Source organism: Protopterus annectens, chromosome 7.part1 (assembly GCF_019279795.1).
Source record: "Protopterus annectens isolate FY-2018-M chromosome 7.part1, PAN1.0, whole genome shotgun sequence".
Lineage (NCBI taxonomy): Eukaryota > Metazoa > Chordata > Ceratodontiformes > Protopteridae > Protopterus > Protopterus annectens.
Genome location: NC_056740.1, coordinates 160,093,690 through 160,111,630, shown reverse-complemented (window position 1 = coordinate 160,111,630; position 17,941 = coordinate 160,093,690). Strand labels below are relative to the sequence as shown.

General features: G+C 43.4%; 1 protein-coding gene across 1 annotated transcript in view; it reads right to left on the bottom strand.

Moving 5' to 3' along the window:
- CCDC174 (coiled-coil domain containing 174) overlaps positions 1-17,941 on the bottom strand; it is a 1,254,027-nt gene that overhangs the window by 265,678 nt on the left and 970,408 nt on the right. Inside the window, exon 9 of the mRNA XM_044078610.1 lies at positions 906-1,053. Coding sequence (XP_043934545.1) covers positions 906-1,053 — 148 coding nt within the window. The remainder of the gene's footprint in view (positions 1-905; positions 1,054-17,941) is intronic.

Below are 17,941 nucleotides of genomic sequence, written 5' to 3'. Positions count from 1 at the left end.
CTGCTGGCGAGAAGTGTATTTTATTTTATTTACTTATCCTTTGTTGACTAGGTTAGTTCCATTTTGCTAGTGGGTGCTTTTCAGGGAGACTCAAGATGGCACTTTATACTACTAGGGGAAATTTGGCCAGGGCATCAGGGAACTTTCATTACTGTTTTTGACAGGTACAATGGGATTTTTTTTATATTCACCTGAGCAACCACCAGATTTATCAAATTGGACCTCTGTTTTAATGTGTCATCCAAAGGACAACATAGGAGTGCACCCCCCATGCTACACTTGCAGTGTCAGAAATCCACCTTCCTGCTGTGGGAAGTTATTAAAAAAGCCACACTTGAGTCACCTTCATGACGCAGATGGATAGAGCCATGAATATGCTGTAAATGACCAGAATTCAAGTAGCGGCTCAGGTGTTTGTAGGAGCTGGACAGGGAGGACTGAAATAAGTGCCTGATGCCAGTTCACCTCATCCTGGAAAAAACAAGCAAGGCAATCTGGCTCACTACAAGAGTGACACCTAGCAGAAGAACTAGGTGGTATCTTGTGGAGTTTGAGCCTGTCAAACCCACTGTTAAACTGCCTCTTGCACTGACAGTCAAGAGGAACTCAGCATGCTGAAACACACTTTCCCTCTCAGGAGACAGTAATGGAGAAGTTTAGAGGAGCCAATGGGGAATGCTCCCAGGGACTAGCAAGCTGGTCTGCTCCTTACAACTTGAGTCTTGTCAGAGAAATATGCAGGAGATTCCCAGGTAGGAACAAATTGCTTGTAGGGCTCTTGCATAGCCCTAGAATCGCCGTCTCACCTAGCCTAGAAAAAATTAAGTTGACCTGGTGCCGGCAGTGGAGCCTTCAGGCAGGGAAGGGGATACAAAACAACAGCTACACTTGATGCATTTCAATACCTTCATTATTTTTGAACAAATCTGCATCTTCTACACCATCCCCTTTAAGTTTTTTCATCTTCCTCTGTCGAACTTTTGCTAGTCTCTGCTCCAGCATGGCTTTCCGTTTCTCCTTCAGTTTCTCCCTCTTTGTCCTTTGCTCTAAGGTCTATAACAAACATACTGTAATTCAGTCAGTCTTCATAAAACAACATGGTCTTTATAACAAAACAGTAAAATGTACAGTGCAATAATGTTGAAGCTAACTACAACAACAAGCTGCATGCAATAACTAATTTGTATGTATTAATTAGCAATGTCATATCATCAGGTAACACCACCTGACAGTAAACACTTCTTCAACAAACTAGCAACAAAACAATTCTAATGTCATCAAAATATAGGATAATGTTGGTGTAGGATAGTTAACCTTGTGGTCTCTTCAAGATGAATCCTGCAAAACATGCCCATCCCCACCTGAGTCGAGTGTCATTTTCTCAAATGATTTTACTCGGTGACCAAAAGAAAATATTAGGAGAGACAATAACATTTAATGCATCAATGGAAGGAAGAAGAGGGAGGGGGCAACAATCGATCTTTGAGAGTGACTCTTGTGGCAATTATGCAAAACAGGACTTGTGTCAGTTTGTCATCTTTTCTTTTACTCTTTATTTGGCATTCTTCCAGACAGTGAGTGCCTTTCAGTGAATGTATCCTGTGCCCTTCTGCTGAGACTTGAACTCTAAATTACAACTTTACTGACAGTTATAATTAGCAAACACTAGACAAGAATCTCATTATCAAGTCACTTAAAAAAATTAAATAAACTGGTAAACATCTCATATAAGCACTAAGCATTGCATCAAGGTGACCTATGCTGCAGGTTTATAAATGTTGGGCAAATTCAACAGCATTTAATAGACTTGCTAACAAATAAATAAATTAAATCAATAAATAAATCCTGGAGGAACATGGATCATCCTGTACACCACCAGCATCCTCTTGAAGAATACAGTAAAGCTGGAATATTTTTGACAAAAGCACTGTAAGAGGAGGCACTGATTCTAGAAAATATATGCTGTTTGTAACCATCTGCAAAGAAGCATAGAAGACTGGGCTGCACTTTCAAAAATGTTCTCTTAGGAGGTCTCATAAAATGATGCAGCAGTGACATATCAATGTCAATATGCCTTATTTCTACCACCACTGTTAAATTCATCCTAGAGTTGAGCTATAAAAAAGTGATGCATTTTTTTCTGACAGGTAAAGCCTGCATTCTTCCCAAGAAACCTGATTTGGACAGTACTGCGGTGGTTCAAAGTCCCAGAAACATTGGTAACATTAGTTCAGGCTGTGTACAAGGACCCAATGACTCAAGTATGAACAGTGTTTCTTCTCATACAGGGGTTCCCAGTGGGAGTGGGTGTGCACCAGGGTTCAACTCTGAGCACACTGCTGTTCATACTGGTGACAGACAACATTAGCAAACAGGTTGAGAGGGACAGATCAACAAAGTTGCTGGATGTAGATAATGTGGCATTACTGGCAGAGTCTGAGCAAGAACTTCAGCAAAGTACAGGAGAATCTAATGTAAAACTAAAGGAACATGGGATGAAACAAAGTACAAATAAGGTAGTGGTAATGGCAGTAAATTGGGGCAACCAGGTATTTTCAAGTATCTGGGAGGGGTGGTCCAGCAGAAGAGATGTCTGAATGAAGAGGTCAAAGCTAGAATCAGAGGGGCTGCTGCCAACTAGCATAGAGTGTCAGGTGTAGCATATGACAGAAGTATACAAAAAAAACCTGAAAAGCAACGTACAAAACAGTGGTGCTACCAGTACTACTATATGGTACAGAAATCTGGTCAGTAAAGGCACCACAGAAGAGAAAGCTAGAGCTGATGGAAATGAAGTGCTGAGAAAGATGGTAGGATGCACACTGTGGAGCAGACAAAGAAATGAGAAAATAAGAGCAGAAGCCAAAGTAGTTTCAATTGTAGAAAAGACGAAAGAGAACAGATTACAGTGGCTTGGGCACGTGCAGAAAAGCAGAAGACAATCTGGTGAAGAAGATTTGGGACAGACAGGAAGAAGGTAATAGGAAATAAAAGCAGCCAGCAAAGAGGTGGATGGATTGTGAGAGAGAAGATTTGTGACAGTCAAGCATGAGCGTCGAAGAAGGTAAGAGTGTGGCACTGAATCGAGAGAGATGACAGTTAACATGACACCCTGACCCCATGTAGGAAATGGGAAAAAAGGGGCTGATGAGGATGAGGTAAAGTTGTCATTATCTGTCCTTCCCAACCTTAGATGAAAGGCACAAAGAATTGATGCTTTTTTACAAGTTCTGACCAAATCGATGGGAAATCTACAAAGAATTAGTTCTGACCAAAGAGAAGCTCATTATTTTTTGTTCTAAACTAAAATGAAAATGCCACCTTTGCCTATTTTCCAATTCATTCAAAGTAGTCAGAGAAGCTTGCCAGCATCACAGACAGACGGATAAAGCCCTAATCCAAATGACCAAAGTTTAATTAGCAACTTGTGCATCTGCTGAAAGGACGAAGAAAGATGAGGCATTGCCTGTCTGCCAGTTCCATGGGGGAAGGTGTGAGTGAATGAAAGGGCAAGGCAGTCTTCTTACAAGCCCTAGTGGTGATAATGGGGCCACGAATGTGAAAATATTGCTGCAGTAGGTGAGCAAGCAAATAGGCAGAAGAGGGCATTTACCTCACTGTGTCATTGCACACCAAATTAGTTGACATCAATGGGAGTAGGGCTTAAAGTGCAATCACCAGTATGGCCACAGTGTGAAGATCCCTGCTTCTCCATTCCTCTCCCTGGTCACTAGGGGAATCATACCCCATATGTGGTATCAGAATGCCCTTTAACACAGGAGCCCCAAGAAAGAAAAAGCCACAAGTGAAAGCCAGGGATCTTAAGTCAGTGGTAAGATGACAAAAAAAAACACTCAGAGAAATTACTGTACGGTTAATGCAATTTTCTTCTCCTATTTAACATTCTATATATTTAACTTTAACATCTCAGTTATAAAGACTGGAGGGGTGTCCCTCAAATCAGTCTGAAATGAACAGTTCTGAAAGACCTACTTCACAGAGATTTTAGATACAGCAAAATGTTTTCATAAATGCAGTGGGAAGTGTTTACATCCTTGTCTGTACATTAGTAACACAGACAGTTCTAACTTCAGTGTATGTTCTACAACTTGAGGGCTTATGACTGATTCTGTATTTCACAGTTGCCCTACAACACGTCTGGAAGCTGAAACACAGTGATGAAATCTAGTAACCATAAGTACAGGCTGATATATGCAAGACTGGAATACGACAACACTTTCCAATTCAGGCAAGCAAAAAGGAAAACATTTCAGTAGAGATGAAGAATTTTTAGTAACTGTGAAAATGGTACAGCTGAGTAAGAGAACATGGCCAAAGATGTTCAAACAGAACCACTGCTGATTATGCATTTATACTATGAATGGGATAACTGCCCTTCTCCAGTGCATAAAGGTACAAAGCCCTCACTATGACCCAGATTATCTAATATCAATTTCAGAGGCTCACGCACTGGAGAAGTTGTGCAAGGAATACTGAGAGTCAGTGGAGAAAGGAAATTCACCCCGGGGATCACATCAGTCGCCCTGCTAGACAGGGGTCCAGGGAAGTAAACAGTGTGGGAAGAAATAGCCAGGGAATTGTTATGACTAGGCTTGTATAGGCCCTAGGGCTGATAGCCTAGTACCAGCCTATGAACCTATGACTAATGCTAGTTTCCCCGCTGGTGTGGGCCCACTGCTATAATGGCACTTACTGCAGAGAATGGTGCACATCATAGTACAGATAGGATGAAATGGGTATTTGGCTCTGCAACACTAAATGTGTGTGTTGGCGGGTTTGATGAGACACTTACAATAACATACACGCCCAGCGAGGAAGGCACTACAGGCCCTCACATCTGCAAGTATATACTTTAGCCATCAATTGAACGGTTATGGTTAAAATAATAAAAACTTGCAATGGCTGCTTGCTTGATGGTTTCTTGTGATTGACTCTTACCCCACTGAGTAACAAAAAGACTAAACGACTGTAAGAGGGTTCATGCCTGGCAGATAGAAGGGGATAAGAAGATTTAAAAAAAACAATGCCTAGGAAAAGTCGCAGGCAGCTAGCTCTAAGTCTTCTGATTAGTAGTGCTGCTACAGCGGAGTAAAGGGAGCAATTGATATGGCAGCAAAGTGATAGGGGGTGCAAGTGGATTGGCCATTCACTCCATCCATCACCCTGATCGCTCTTTAAAGCATACCAGCTTTTAAAAGCTTGTATTGCATTTGCGGTTAAACCTGAACAGCGTAGTGTGGTATAAACTGTAGCAAATGTAGCAAGCAGTTTGTTACAGTTAAAAAAAAATATATATATATATATATATTTTTTTTTTTTTTAAGTGTAATTAGAGAACTGTAGCACTCTGTGTTTGGTCTAAATTGTAGCAAGCAGTTTGCTACAGTTTACAAGCAAAAGAAAAAAGAAGTTATGTACTTACCATAACGTTCCATTCATGTTGTCCATCTCGACCTTTATTTTCACTGTTGGGTCGGATCCATCTCGGCCTTTTCATAAGCTCGAGGCCTTCTGCAAAGCTCATGGGCATTCTTCCTTACCCACAATGCAACTCCCTAACTTCCTCAGATCTTGTTTGCCCCCCTGACAAGTCATATAGAGGAAACTATATTCAAAGATTAACCAAAACATTATTTCTGAGGTTATAGTCCTGTAATACCCAATTAGCACTACTCATTCTCCCAGGAGTACAGGCAGCAGGAATGGTATGTGAGTAGTAAAGTACAGTTGTGTACACTTACCATAAATGTAGATGTTCGAGTGTATTCACTGTTGCAGCCATTACATTTGGGTAATCTGCTGGCAGGTTGCCCACAGTCGGCCTGAATAACAAAGTCTTGGGTCCTGCGTCAGTTGCTGCCTCTTCTTCCATGACGTCAGGTCGTCAGAGGTATAAAACATGCAGCCAACGCCATTTTAATCAATTTTTCTTGCCCCAGATGTCAGGTGCCCCGCAAATGGGGAGCAAAATATACATATATAAATATGCATGTAATTTAGAACACAAAAAAATCTACCTCCAACTAAAAGCAAATACACCAAAAAGGCTTTTGAGCATAGTAAAAGAAAGAAGAGGTATAATAAGAGAGAAAAAGGGAGCTGGCGGGTGGGTAACCTGGACTGCAACAGTGAATACATACGAACATCTACATTTATGGTAAGTGTACACAACTGTACTATGTTCTTTGTGTTTCACTGTTGCAGTCATTACATTTGGGTAGAATCCCAAAGCAATGGTTGGGAGGATGGAATTATACAGCATTAGGAGCAGCTATAAGGCCCTGCAGGACAGCAGTGGCAAAGCCTGCTCTGGATTTAGAGAAGAAAGGTAAACGGTAATGTTTGGTGAACGTATGAACTGAGCTCCAAGTAGCAGCTTCTAGAATGTCTCTGGTAGGAACTCTTCTGAGAAAATCTGCAGTTGTAGATGCAGCCCTGGTGGAATGGGATCTGATCCGTTTGGGGACAGGTTTACCATGGTGTATGTAGCAGAAACAAATACAATGGCTTATCCATTTTGAAATAGTCTGCTTTGAAACAGCCTTTCCCTCTGCCCCTGCAGCAAATGCCACCAGTAATTGCTCAGAATTTCTTAAGGATTTTGTCCTGTTTAAGTAGAATCTTAGTTGTCTGTGTACAGCCAATGAATGCAGAATCCGCTCCCCCTTGTTCTGTGGATTTGGGAAAAAAGTTGGCCAGATGAATGGTCTGGTTAAGAGCCACACTGGATACCACCATAGGCATAAAGGATAGATTGGTCCTGAGAGCCACCCTGTCCAGATAAAAGATAATGAAAGGCTCCACAGCCATGAGGGCCTGTAGTTCTGAAATCCTTCTAGCTGAAGTGACTGCTAAAAGACAAGCTGTCTTCCAAGAGAGAGATTTTACGTCTGCAGAAGCAGCTGGTTCAAAAGGAGGTAGGGTGAGTTTTTCCAGCACAAAGTTGAGGTCCCTTGCAAGAGTTGGTGCTCTCCTGGGAGGTCTCAAATTTTTGGCCCCTCTGAGGTACTGCTTTAGCAGGGGATGAGAAAAGAGAGGAGGCTCTGTGTTGTAATGAGCCGAAATGGCAGAGGCATGGATTTTTATAGAAGAAAAAGATAGACCCTTATGAAGCATCTCAGTTAAATATTGCAGAATCTGAGGAATATTGGGCATTGCTGTGTTTATTCCTTGTGCTTGGTTCCAGGCACAGAATCTTTTCCATTTATCAGCATAAGATTTTCTAGTACTAGGCCTCCTTGCCTCCAAAATGACATCCATCACAGGTTTACTGAGAGGTGTGACTGGTGAAATTAGTTGATTAGCCATGCTGCAAGATTCAGAGTTTGGAGCAGAGTGTGCAGAATTTGATAGTTCTGCTGAGACAGTAGATAAGGTGTCTGAGGCAGACATCACGGAGAAAGGTGTGACATATTGCGCAGGAGCGGGTACCAGTGTTGGCGAGGCCAGTCTGGAGCAATCAGAATCATTTTCGGTTTTTCCTGTCTGTCTGACTTTTAGTAAAACCTTGGAGAGTAGAGGCAGAGGGGGAAAGGCATAGACTGATAGTTTTTTTCCAGCTGAAGGATACAGCATCCACTTTCCAAGCTTTGTTGTGATGAATTCTTATGCAGAATTTGTCCAACTTATAGTTTTGGGGAGAGGCAAAAAGATCTATGTCTGGGCTCCCCTATTTTCGTGTCAACATGCTGAAGAATAGTGGATCCAGTTTCCATTCATGTGGGTCCATAAGATTTCTGCTTACTTCGGCTGCCAGAGTATTTTGCTTTCCTGGCAGGAATTGAGCTTGTAGATGTATCTGGTAAGTCAAGGCTGTGTTCCACAAGGCCATGGCTAGTCTGCAAAGGGGGTAGGAGTGGGTACCCCCCTGCTTGTTTATGTACCACATAACTGTGGTGTTGTCTGTCTTTATCAGTAGTTGTCCTGGATGAAGAAAATCCTTGAACGCTGTCAGAGCATTCTGTACAGCTAGCATTTCTTTCTGGTTGATATGTAGGTGCATTTGATTTGGGCTCCATTTGCCCTGAATGGATCTCCCTGCCAGATGGGCCCCCCAAGCATAATCTGATGTGCCTGTAGTCAGGGTTTGTGTGGTAGGGGGTGGAATGAATGACAGTCCCTTGTTTTGGTGACAGGCCTCGGGCCACCATAGGAACTCCTGTTGCAGGCAGGGAATGATAGGAATCATTGTTTCCAGGCTGTGACAATGTTGACTCCATAAGTTTTTTAGGTACCATAGGTTCATAGGTAGGTACTAGGCTATCGGCCCTAGGGCCCATACAAGCCTAGCCATAAAATGTACCCTGGCTTTTGCCACCCAAGAAAATTATTTTCCTGTGCCCCTGTCGAGCAGAGCCACAGAAGTGATCCCTGGGGGTGAATTTCCCATCCAATCATCAAGATTTTTCTTGAAGAGTGCTAATGAGGAGCTCTGTTTGACATAGATAGGTAGTCTGTTCCAGAGTATGGGAAGTCTCTGGGACAGGAATCTATCCCTCCAGTATGTTCTGTTTATTGTGGTGACAAGGTTTAGATCCCTAGAGCGTGTAGCTCGGAGGGATTGGGATTTCTTTAAGTGGAGCATGTCCAACAGCTCTGGGTTTGACATAGCTTTGTATGTTAGGCAGAGATCACCCCTGAGTAGGCGATATGCGATGGAGTAAAGCTGTAGTTTTTTAAGACGGATCATGAGGGCATCTGTTTGAGGCCAGTAATCCTCTTTGTGAGGTATTTCTGGTCTTTCCAGTTGTTGTAGATGTCTTGTGAGGTACATACCAAAAGGGCGTTGTACTCTATAATGGGTCTAATGAGTGATGAGTAGAGGGGAACAATGACCTCTTTTTTTCTGGATGAGAATCCTTTTGTGATGAGATGAGCCACGTAGAAGGATTTCCTGACCACTGTGGCAATGTGATTATCAAAGGAGAGACTACTGTCCACCTGTGTCCCAAGGTCTCATCACATTTTCGGCATTAAGTAGACTACCAGCTATGTGGTAGTTCATAGGTACAGAGTTTTTACCAAAGGGGATGACAATATACTTTTTGGCATTGAGCTTCAGGCCATGGCTTTGACACCAGGTATCTGTCTCAGTGAGGCCCTTTGAAGTTTTCTCATATGCAGTCTTGCATATGGAATTAGTAGAATGCAGGAAGCCATGAACCCAAGGCCTGCGGATAGCTGGGTTTTTGTGGCCACTTGTTTGAAGTATGTCATCAACTGCATTTGTTTGTCTGGCAAGAGGTAAGCAATCTGGGCAGTTCTATTCAAGCTTGCACCCAGGCATGTAATTATTTGAGAGGGTACCAGTTGTGATTTCTTTTCGTTTGTGGTGTACCCTAGGCATGTTAGAAGCCTTTTTACAAACACCAGATGCTGTAGAAGAGTGTCCTTGTTTTCTGCCTGAATTAGACAATCATCCAGGTAAGGATAAATTTGAATATTTCTTTGTCTGCAAAATGCAATTACTGGTGCCAGGCACTTTGTGAAGATCCTGGGCGCAAGTAGATAAGCCAAAGGGCAGTGCAGAGAACTGGTAATGTAAATAGCCTGCTTTGAAGCAGAGGTATCTTCTGCAAGATTTCCTGATTGGGATATGCAGGTAAGCTTCTTTTAAGTCTAGAGTTACCAACTAGGCATCCTTGCCCAGCATAGGCAGTAACTGTTGTAGTGTCAGCATCTTGAATTTTGGAATGTCCAGGAAAGTATATAGAATGGATAAGTCCAGAATTGGACGCCATGATTTGTCTTTTCTGGGTACCAGGAAAAGTCTTGAATAAAAACCTTGTCCTTTTTCCTTTTCTGGTACTGGTTGAATAGCCCCCATATCCATGAGGAACATTACTTGTTTCTGGGCCTCTGCCCACTGATTTGGAGGCAGATCTGTCCATCCGTTTGGAATTGGCAACGTCTGGAAATGAAATCTTTATCCCTGGGATACTATATTTAAAACCCACTTGTCCTGGGTAATTAGATGCCAATTTTGTGCATGAAGTGCTAGTTTCCCCCCCAAAGGGGCTGCCAAAAGATAAGTGCTTGGAAATGGCAGAGGAAAGCCATTGAGACTGTTTACCGCAGGGGGCTGCCTTGCTACTTCCAGATTTGGAGGTGAAGGCACCCAATTGTTTTGTTCTGTAAGTTCCTTGTGACTGAAACCTAGAGCCTTTGGATTGTCTGGGTTTGACCTGAGTGGCTCTGTTGGATACTGGAAAGGACCAATTCTTAGTAGGCCAGTGCCTACTGAACCTGGGTGGCTGCACTTGTAGGAAATCTTTTACAGTTTGCATAGATTTAGCTTTGTCTTCTATCTTTTTCAAAACTTCTGCCTTATTACCAAATAGACTGCCCTGTTGTAAAGGGGCATCCAACAATTTTGCTTTAACATGATCAGGCAGATTTTGCTCCTTGAGCCAAGCATGCCTTCTTATCACAGATCCAGTTATGGCGGCCCTGCAAGAGGCCTCCAAGGAATCAAAACCACATTGCAAAGTATGCTTACCAACTTGTTCAGCTGAATGCAATAAATCCTGTAACTCTTTTATTTTCCACACAGTCAGAAATCAACATAATTTTCTATTTCAGTAAGCCCATGACATGCTGTTGATATTTAAGTATATGAAATTGACAGTTTAAAGCCCTGATTGCTAGGGTTTCAGACGTGTAAACCTTCTTGCCCCATTTATTCAGTGCCCTGGAGTCTCTATCAGAAGGGGTAGGATTTTTAGCAGAAGAAGCCTTAATAGCCTCCATGATTAAGAGAGAGAGTACTTGATTTTGGGCCTCTGCCCACTGATTTGGGGGTAGAGCTGGCCACCCGCTTGGAGTTAGTAAGTAACGTGTGAAAGTAAAATCTGTATCCTTGGGACACTATATTTAAAACCCATTTGTCCTGGGTAATGAGTTCCCAGTTTTTGTCCTGCAGACCTATCTTTCCGCCTAAAGGAGCATTCTGTTGGGAAGTGCTTAGAAATTTTAAAAGCAAGCCATTGAGACAGTTTTCCATAGGGGGAGTCTTACTACTCCCAGATTTGGGTGTGGAAACCCCCTACTGCTTAGTCTTGTGTGTCCCTTGGGAATGAAACCTGGTGTTTCTGCTGTGTCTGGGTTTGGCTTGAGAAGACCTGGAAGGGGCCGGAAAGGACCAATTCTTAGTGGGCCAGTGCCTACTAAATCTAGGAGCCTGAACCTGTAAGAAATCTTTGACAGTTTGCATAGATTTAGCTTTATCTTCCATCCTTTTTAGAACTTCCTCAGCCTTGTTGCCAAACAGGTGGTCCTGATTTAAGGGAACATCCAACAATGTAGCTTTGACATGATCAGGCAAAGTTTGCTCCTTAAGCCAAGCATGCCTTCTAAGCACAGACCCAGTAACAGCAAGAGGCCTCTAATGGATCAAAATCCACATTGCAAAGTATGTTTTCCAACCTGTTCAGCAGAATGCATTAAATCCTGTAATTCTTTATGTTCAGCACAGTCAGGAATCAACATCATTTTCTGTTTAAGCAATCCAATAACATGTTGTTGATACTTTAACATATGAAATTGGCAGTTTAAAGCCCTAATGGTCAAGGTTGCAGAAGTGTAAACCTTCTTACCCCATCTATCCAGTGCCCTGGAATCTCTATCAGAGAGGGTAAGATTTTTAGCAGTAGAAGCCTTAATGCCCTTAGGTCCCTGTGAAATAGTCTCTGGATCCACAATAGGATTTCTGAAAAGGAACTTGTGAGAATCAGGAACCCTGTAATATCAGTCAAGTTTTCTGGGAGCAGGAGGCAAAGAATCAGGAGCCAAACTAGATTCTGAAAAGGCATCATCAACAATATCCAGTACAGGAGGCATAGCCAAAGGCCTATGCTGAGGCAGGAGTAAGAAATCCCTAAGCCTCTTTTTAGAATCAGAAAATTCCTGGTTTTCCCAGTGGAAATGCTCCCGTAGAGCATGTAAGAAAAATCCTCAGGAGGAGAAGCAGAGGGAATAGAGTCCTCTGCATCAGAATCCTCATAAGTAGATAAGGGCAAATCCAGATCATCAGAAAAATCAGAATCCTGGTCAGAAGATTCATAAACAGCTTCAGCCCTAGGTCGCTTAAAAGGGGGGGGGATTGGCTTCCCCTGATTTGAGTTTTAAGATCTTCAGCCATTCTTATCATTTGTTTTTTAGGCCTAGAGGCCTGAGCATGCGGTCTGGGCATTGTTTTTTTAAGCATGGGTCGAGATTCTGGCCTAAATGAAGGAGGAGGCGTCGGTTTAATGTGCAAGTCTGTAGGCCTGAATACACCCTCAGACGCCGGTGCCTGCACAGTGGCTCCGGACCCATTCAAGGTAGAGACATCCGTGGGTTCCACAGCTGAAACATCTCGCGGCATATTGGACTCCTAATGGGTCTCGGTAGAGACCTGCGAGTCAAAAGTAGCAGGTATCAGGGGCTGCGAAAGCGCCTCATTGAGTACCAGCGAACTGGCGACTGGCTTAGGAGAAGCATCGTCTGCAGTTTTGGACCTCGGCGGCCTGTCTCTGTCCTTATCTTTACGTTTTTTCAGAATCCCAGCAGTCGGAAGGCTAACCAACGACATTTCTGGATAATTAAACCGAGAACTGAAATATTTAGATGCGAAAATATACCGACAACGGATACCGCGCTGTTTTAATAAAGCACAAAACCTACAGCGAGGTACATTGTGGTCAGGGCCTAGGCAAGGAATACAGTACGAATGAAAATCTTTGTGAGGTATTTGCTTTCCACAAGTAATGCAATTATTAACGTTTACTGACATCGGAAGGAGCAAGAAAAAGTTTCCCCAATGGGGTACTTAGCTTTAGTTGAAGTCTTCGGTTCTGAAACTCGAAAATGAAAATTTCAGGAGTCGGCTGACCAGCACTTGCGAACTGCTTCTGCTTCAGGCACCGCACAGCAAGATAGACTGATGTAATGGCGTCGGCTGCATGTTTTATACCCCTGACGACCTGACGTCATGGAAGAAGGGACAGCAACAGACGCAGGACCTAAAACTTTGTTAATCAGACTGACTGAGGGCTACTGCAAAGCAGATAACCCAAATGTAATGAATGCAACAGTGAAACACGAAGAACATCTGTCTATGAACGTCCAGAAAATGTAGTGAATATTCCCCTTTATTTTGGAAGTCTGAGAAGAAAACCGGCAGCTTGACAGTTTGATTGAGGATACCTTCCAACACAACTTTGGGTAAGAATGAGGGGTTAGTGCATAAAGAAACTCCGTCCTTATGGAATACTAGGTATGGTGGCTTGGCAAATAAAGTTTGTAATTCTGAAACTCTTCTTGCTGAGGTAACAGCCACTAAGAGGAGTGTTATCCAGGAGAGATATTTCAATTCACAGGCAGCAGATGGTTCAAAGGGAGGACAGATAATGTTTGACAATATGAAATTCAGATCTCAAGGTGGTGACAGGTTTTTGTATGGAGGTCTTATCATTGTCGTTCCTTTCAGAAATGCCTTACAAAGTTTGTCTGACATGATTCTAGTCCCATTTTCTCTTATAGGAAAATTTGAAATTGCCGCCAACTGAACTCTAACAGTGGCTGCAGCAGCACCCTTGTTGAAAGGTTTTGCCAAAAATTCTAGAATGGAGTGTATTGGGTGCGGTAATTATTGCTGGCCCATGAAACAAATCTTTTCCATTTACCTTTGTACAATTTATGTGTAGATGATTTAGGGAAGATAACAAAATATGTTTTACTGGATACGAGAGGAGACCTGGCAATCAGGGTAATTGGAGCAGCCAAGCTGTCAGATTGAGATTGTCCACATTGGGATGAACCATTCCTGATGGGTGAGTTGGAAGGTCCGGAGCAAATTCCAGAATCCATGGTTCGTCCCACAAATGAGGCTTAAAGGAATGGGAACCAAATTTAGCGAGGCCAGTAGGGAACAATTAGGATTATTGTCGTCTCCAACAAATTTGCTTTCTGCAAAAATTTGGGAATTAGAGAAATTGTTGGAAAAGCAAAAAGAAGTCCTGGGAGCCAATCATGAACAAGTGCATCCCTTGGTGACTCCCACGCAGGAGGGATCAGGGCAAAATAGTTGCTGCATTTTGCACTGGTGGGTGATGCAAAGAGATCACAGCAAGGTTGGCCCCATTTTTGGAAGATTGCTTCTGCAACTTTCTGACTAAGGGACTGCTCATGCGGCCATAAAATGGCTCTGCTCAATTTGTCTGCAATTATGTTGGATTTCCTCAGAAAAAGAAGTTATGTCTTACCATAACGTTCCATCTGTATTGTTGATCCTCGTTCAGTCATTACGTGTGGGTATTGGTTCCGACCTCGGAACCGAGCCAGCCATCTTCCAAGCTCGCGTCAGCTGCAAACTCTCAAGCTAAAACTCTTACCCAGAATTCCCCTCTCCCTGTTACCTCAGATTAAGTTTGCAAGTCAAAAGAAAGTAGAAGCTACCTCTGGTCAAATGACCTAATAGAACTGGATGGCGAGATCCACTAGAAACCACAGGAGGGGGGAAGGAGGGAGGGTGTTAATGACTGAACGAGGATCAACAATACAGATGGAACATTATGGTAAGACATAACTTCTTTATCTGACATTGTTAATCCTCGTTCATTCCTTAAGTGTGGGACAGAGTCCCCAGCTACCATTATTCCTGGGAGGCCATCATGGAAGGACATTCCTGAGCACCATAGAACCAAAAGATGCTCTTCCTCTGGAGGCCAAATCCACTTTATAATGATTGATGAAGGTATGAGGAGTAGCCCAAGTTGCAGCTGCACAAATGTCATGTAAAGAGGCTCTGGCATGGACGGAAGCAGAAGTTGCCACCGACCTTGTAGAATGAGCCTTTATGGTAGTAGGTAATGGAATATTATGTTGCCTATAAATGAAGGTCACGCAGTCTTTCAATCATTTAGCCAATGTGACCTTAGCAACAGCACATCCTAATCTAGGTCCAGAATAGTCCAGAATAGGCCAAAAATAACTGGTCTGATTTACGAGAGGCCTTAATCCTGTTCAAGTAGAAGTGAATTCGCCTGTGAATATCTAGGGTATGTATGCAATACTCTCCTTTGTTTGAATGATTGGGGAAGAAAACTGGCAATTCAATGGTTTGATTAATGGACATTTCAGAGATCACTTTTGGCAGAAAGGAAGGATTAGTTCTCAATGACACTCTATCTCTATGAAAAATCAAATATGGACTCTTGATGCATAAGGCTTGAAGCTCAGAGTTACGTCTGGCAGAAGTAATGGTGACCAAAAACAAGGTTTTCCATGACAAATATTTGAGGTCACAAGAAGAAGCTGGTTTGAAAGGTGGCATTGTCAAAGTTTGTAGGACTAATGACAGGTCCCAAGGTTGAGTAGGTTCTCTAAAAGGGGGTTTTAGATGATTCATGCCTTTTATGAAAGTCTTGCATAATTTGTGTGACATAAGAGAGGAGTCTTGGACACCATCATGGAAATTGAGTATTGCAGCAACATGAACTGTAATGGTAGAGGCAGATAGACCGGATTGAAAGAGGGTAGCTAGATACTCCATTACTATCGACACTGGTACTGAAATAGGATCTACCCGTTTTTCTTTCAGCCAAAAGGTAAATCATTTCCACTTGCTGAGATATGTAATTCTGGTGGAAGACTTATGAGATGCAATAAGAATGTCACTTACTGGCAAAGAAAGTTCATTCTGCCTGGCAATCAAGGGAATTGGAGAAGCCAAACTGTGAACTTCAGGCTGTTCAAGATGGGGTTAAACAGATTCTGCGGATGGGAGATCAACCCCAGGGTTGGATGGAGAATCCATGGCTGATCTAGCAGGTAAGGCCAAAGGAAGGGGAATCAAATCTGACAAGGCCAATATGGTGCTATGAGGATTACTTTGCTCTTCGACCGGCAGGCTTTCTTTAGAAACTGGGGAATTTGGGGGAGAGGTGGAAATGCATAAAGTAGACCCGAGGGCCAATCGCAGACTAGAGCATCCCTGGGTGACTGTTCCGGAGGGGGAATCAGGGTGAAATAGTTGCTGCATTTGTAGTTGGTCGGGGACACAAAGAGGTTGCAGCAAGGAAGACCCCAGCGGTTGAAAATCTCCACCGCTATCAAAGGATTCAGGGACCACTCGTGAGGTTGTAGTATACACCTGCTGAGTCTGTCTGCTATCAAGTTGGAACTCCCGGGAATGTGCGTTGCTAGAAGAAAATGGTTGGTAGCCATCGCCCAATGCCATATCTTCATGGCCTCTCGACAGAGTGGGTAAGATTTGGTTCCACCCTGTTTGTTGATGTACCAGACCACCGCCATGTTGTCTGATTGTATTGCAATAGTCCCAGACGGAAGCAGGGGATGGAATGCTTGCAACACCAGAAGCACCGCCCTCAGCTCTAGAACATTTATATGCAGATCGGCCTCCATTTCGGACCAAGTACCTTGGACTGCCTGTCCCTGACATAGCCCCCCCCATCCCATCAGGGAGGCATCTGTGGTCACTGTAGCCTTGGGCTGTTGGGGGGAGAATGGGCGAGACCATTCAGACGGGTTGTGGGCCATCCACCAATTTAAATCCTGTTTGCACCTGTGATTTACCTGAATCTTGGCTGAAAGAGGGTACTGAAAGGGATACAATTGGGTGAGCAGTAGCCATTGTAGAAGCCTCATGTGAAACCTGGCCAGGGGGACAATGGTGATGGAGGCTGCCATGGAACCCAACAAATGTAGAACAGAGTGAACTGTGGATTTCTCCCTTGAAAGGATTGGGATCAGTTGTTGCTTTATCCTTAGAATTCTGTGCTCTGGAAAGGATGCTCTGCAATTCTTTGTATTCAAGATGACCCCTATGAATTCTGTGGACTGAGATGGGGGTGAGACTGGATTTTTGCCAGTTTATGGTTATGCCTAGCCTTTCTGCAGAGAGGAGAGAGAATGCCAGGGCTTCTTCCAATAGATGTTTGGTGGGGGCGGAGATGAGCCAGTTATCTAGATATGGAAACACCTGGAATCCTTGCAGTCGCAAGCGAGCTATGACGACTGCCATGCACTTTGTGAACACTCTGGGGGCCGTAGAGAGTCCAAAGGGCAGTACTTTGAACTGATAGTGACTGGCTCCTACACGGAGGTGAAGGAATCTTCTTGATGGTCTGTCTACTTTTATCTGGTAGTACGCATCTTGAAGATCTATCGAGCACATCCAATCGTCTTTTTCCAAAAGCGGAAGGATAGACTGTATTGCGATCATCCGGAATTTTTGTACTTTTACAAACTTGTTCAATACACTGAGATCCAAAATTGGTCTCCAGTCCCCGGTTTTCTTTGGCACCAAATATAGTCTTGAGTAGAATCCGGATCCTATCTGGTCTGGAGGGACTATTTGGATGACTCTCTTTCTTAGCAGTTTTGAAATCTCTAATGCTGCTTCTTCCCTTTGACCTCGTGGAACATTGGGTAAGTTTGTTAGGGGAGCGAGACAAAGGTCGAAGGGAATATGATAACCTCTGGTTATTATCTTTTGTACCCAAGAATCAGTGGTGATGGTTAGCCGGACAGAAGGGTACAAAGAGAAACGACCCCAACCACTTCCAGAGGAAAGCAGTTGGGCCGCTCTTCAGGAGCGCTGGTAGGATTGGCCAGAGAAAGAGTCCCTGGAACCCTAGTTACGCAGACCCCCCACTGCCCTGAAAAGAGCGTCTTCCCTGTAAGTTTCCCCCTCTGCCTCTAGGGGAGAACTCAGCCTGTGTGTCACGAAAAGTACCCCGAGACTTTTTGTGCCATATCTTCCCACTCTTCTGTTTTCTGGAGAAAGCCCATTGAGGGGAAGAATAACGGACACCCACGGCAGAAAGGGTCTTACCATCCTGTTCACATCTGGCCAGTGAGCTTTTAACCTTGGGTCCAAACAATGAAGAGGCTTCGATGGGAGCATTGAGAAAGGAAG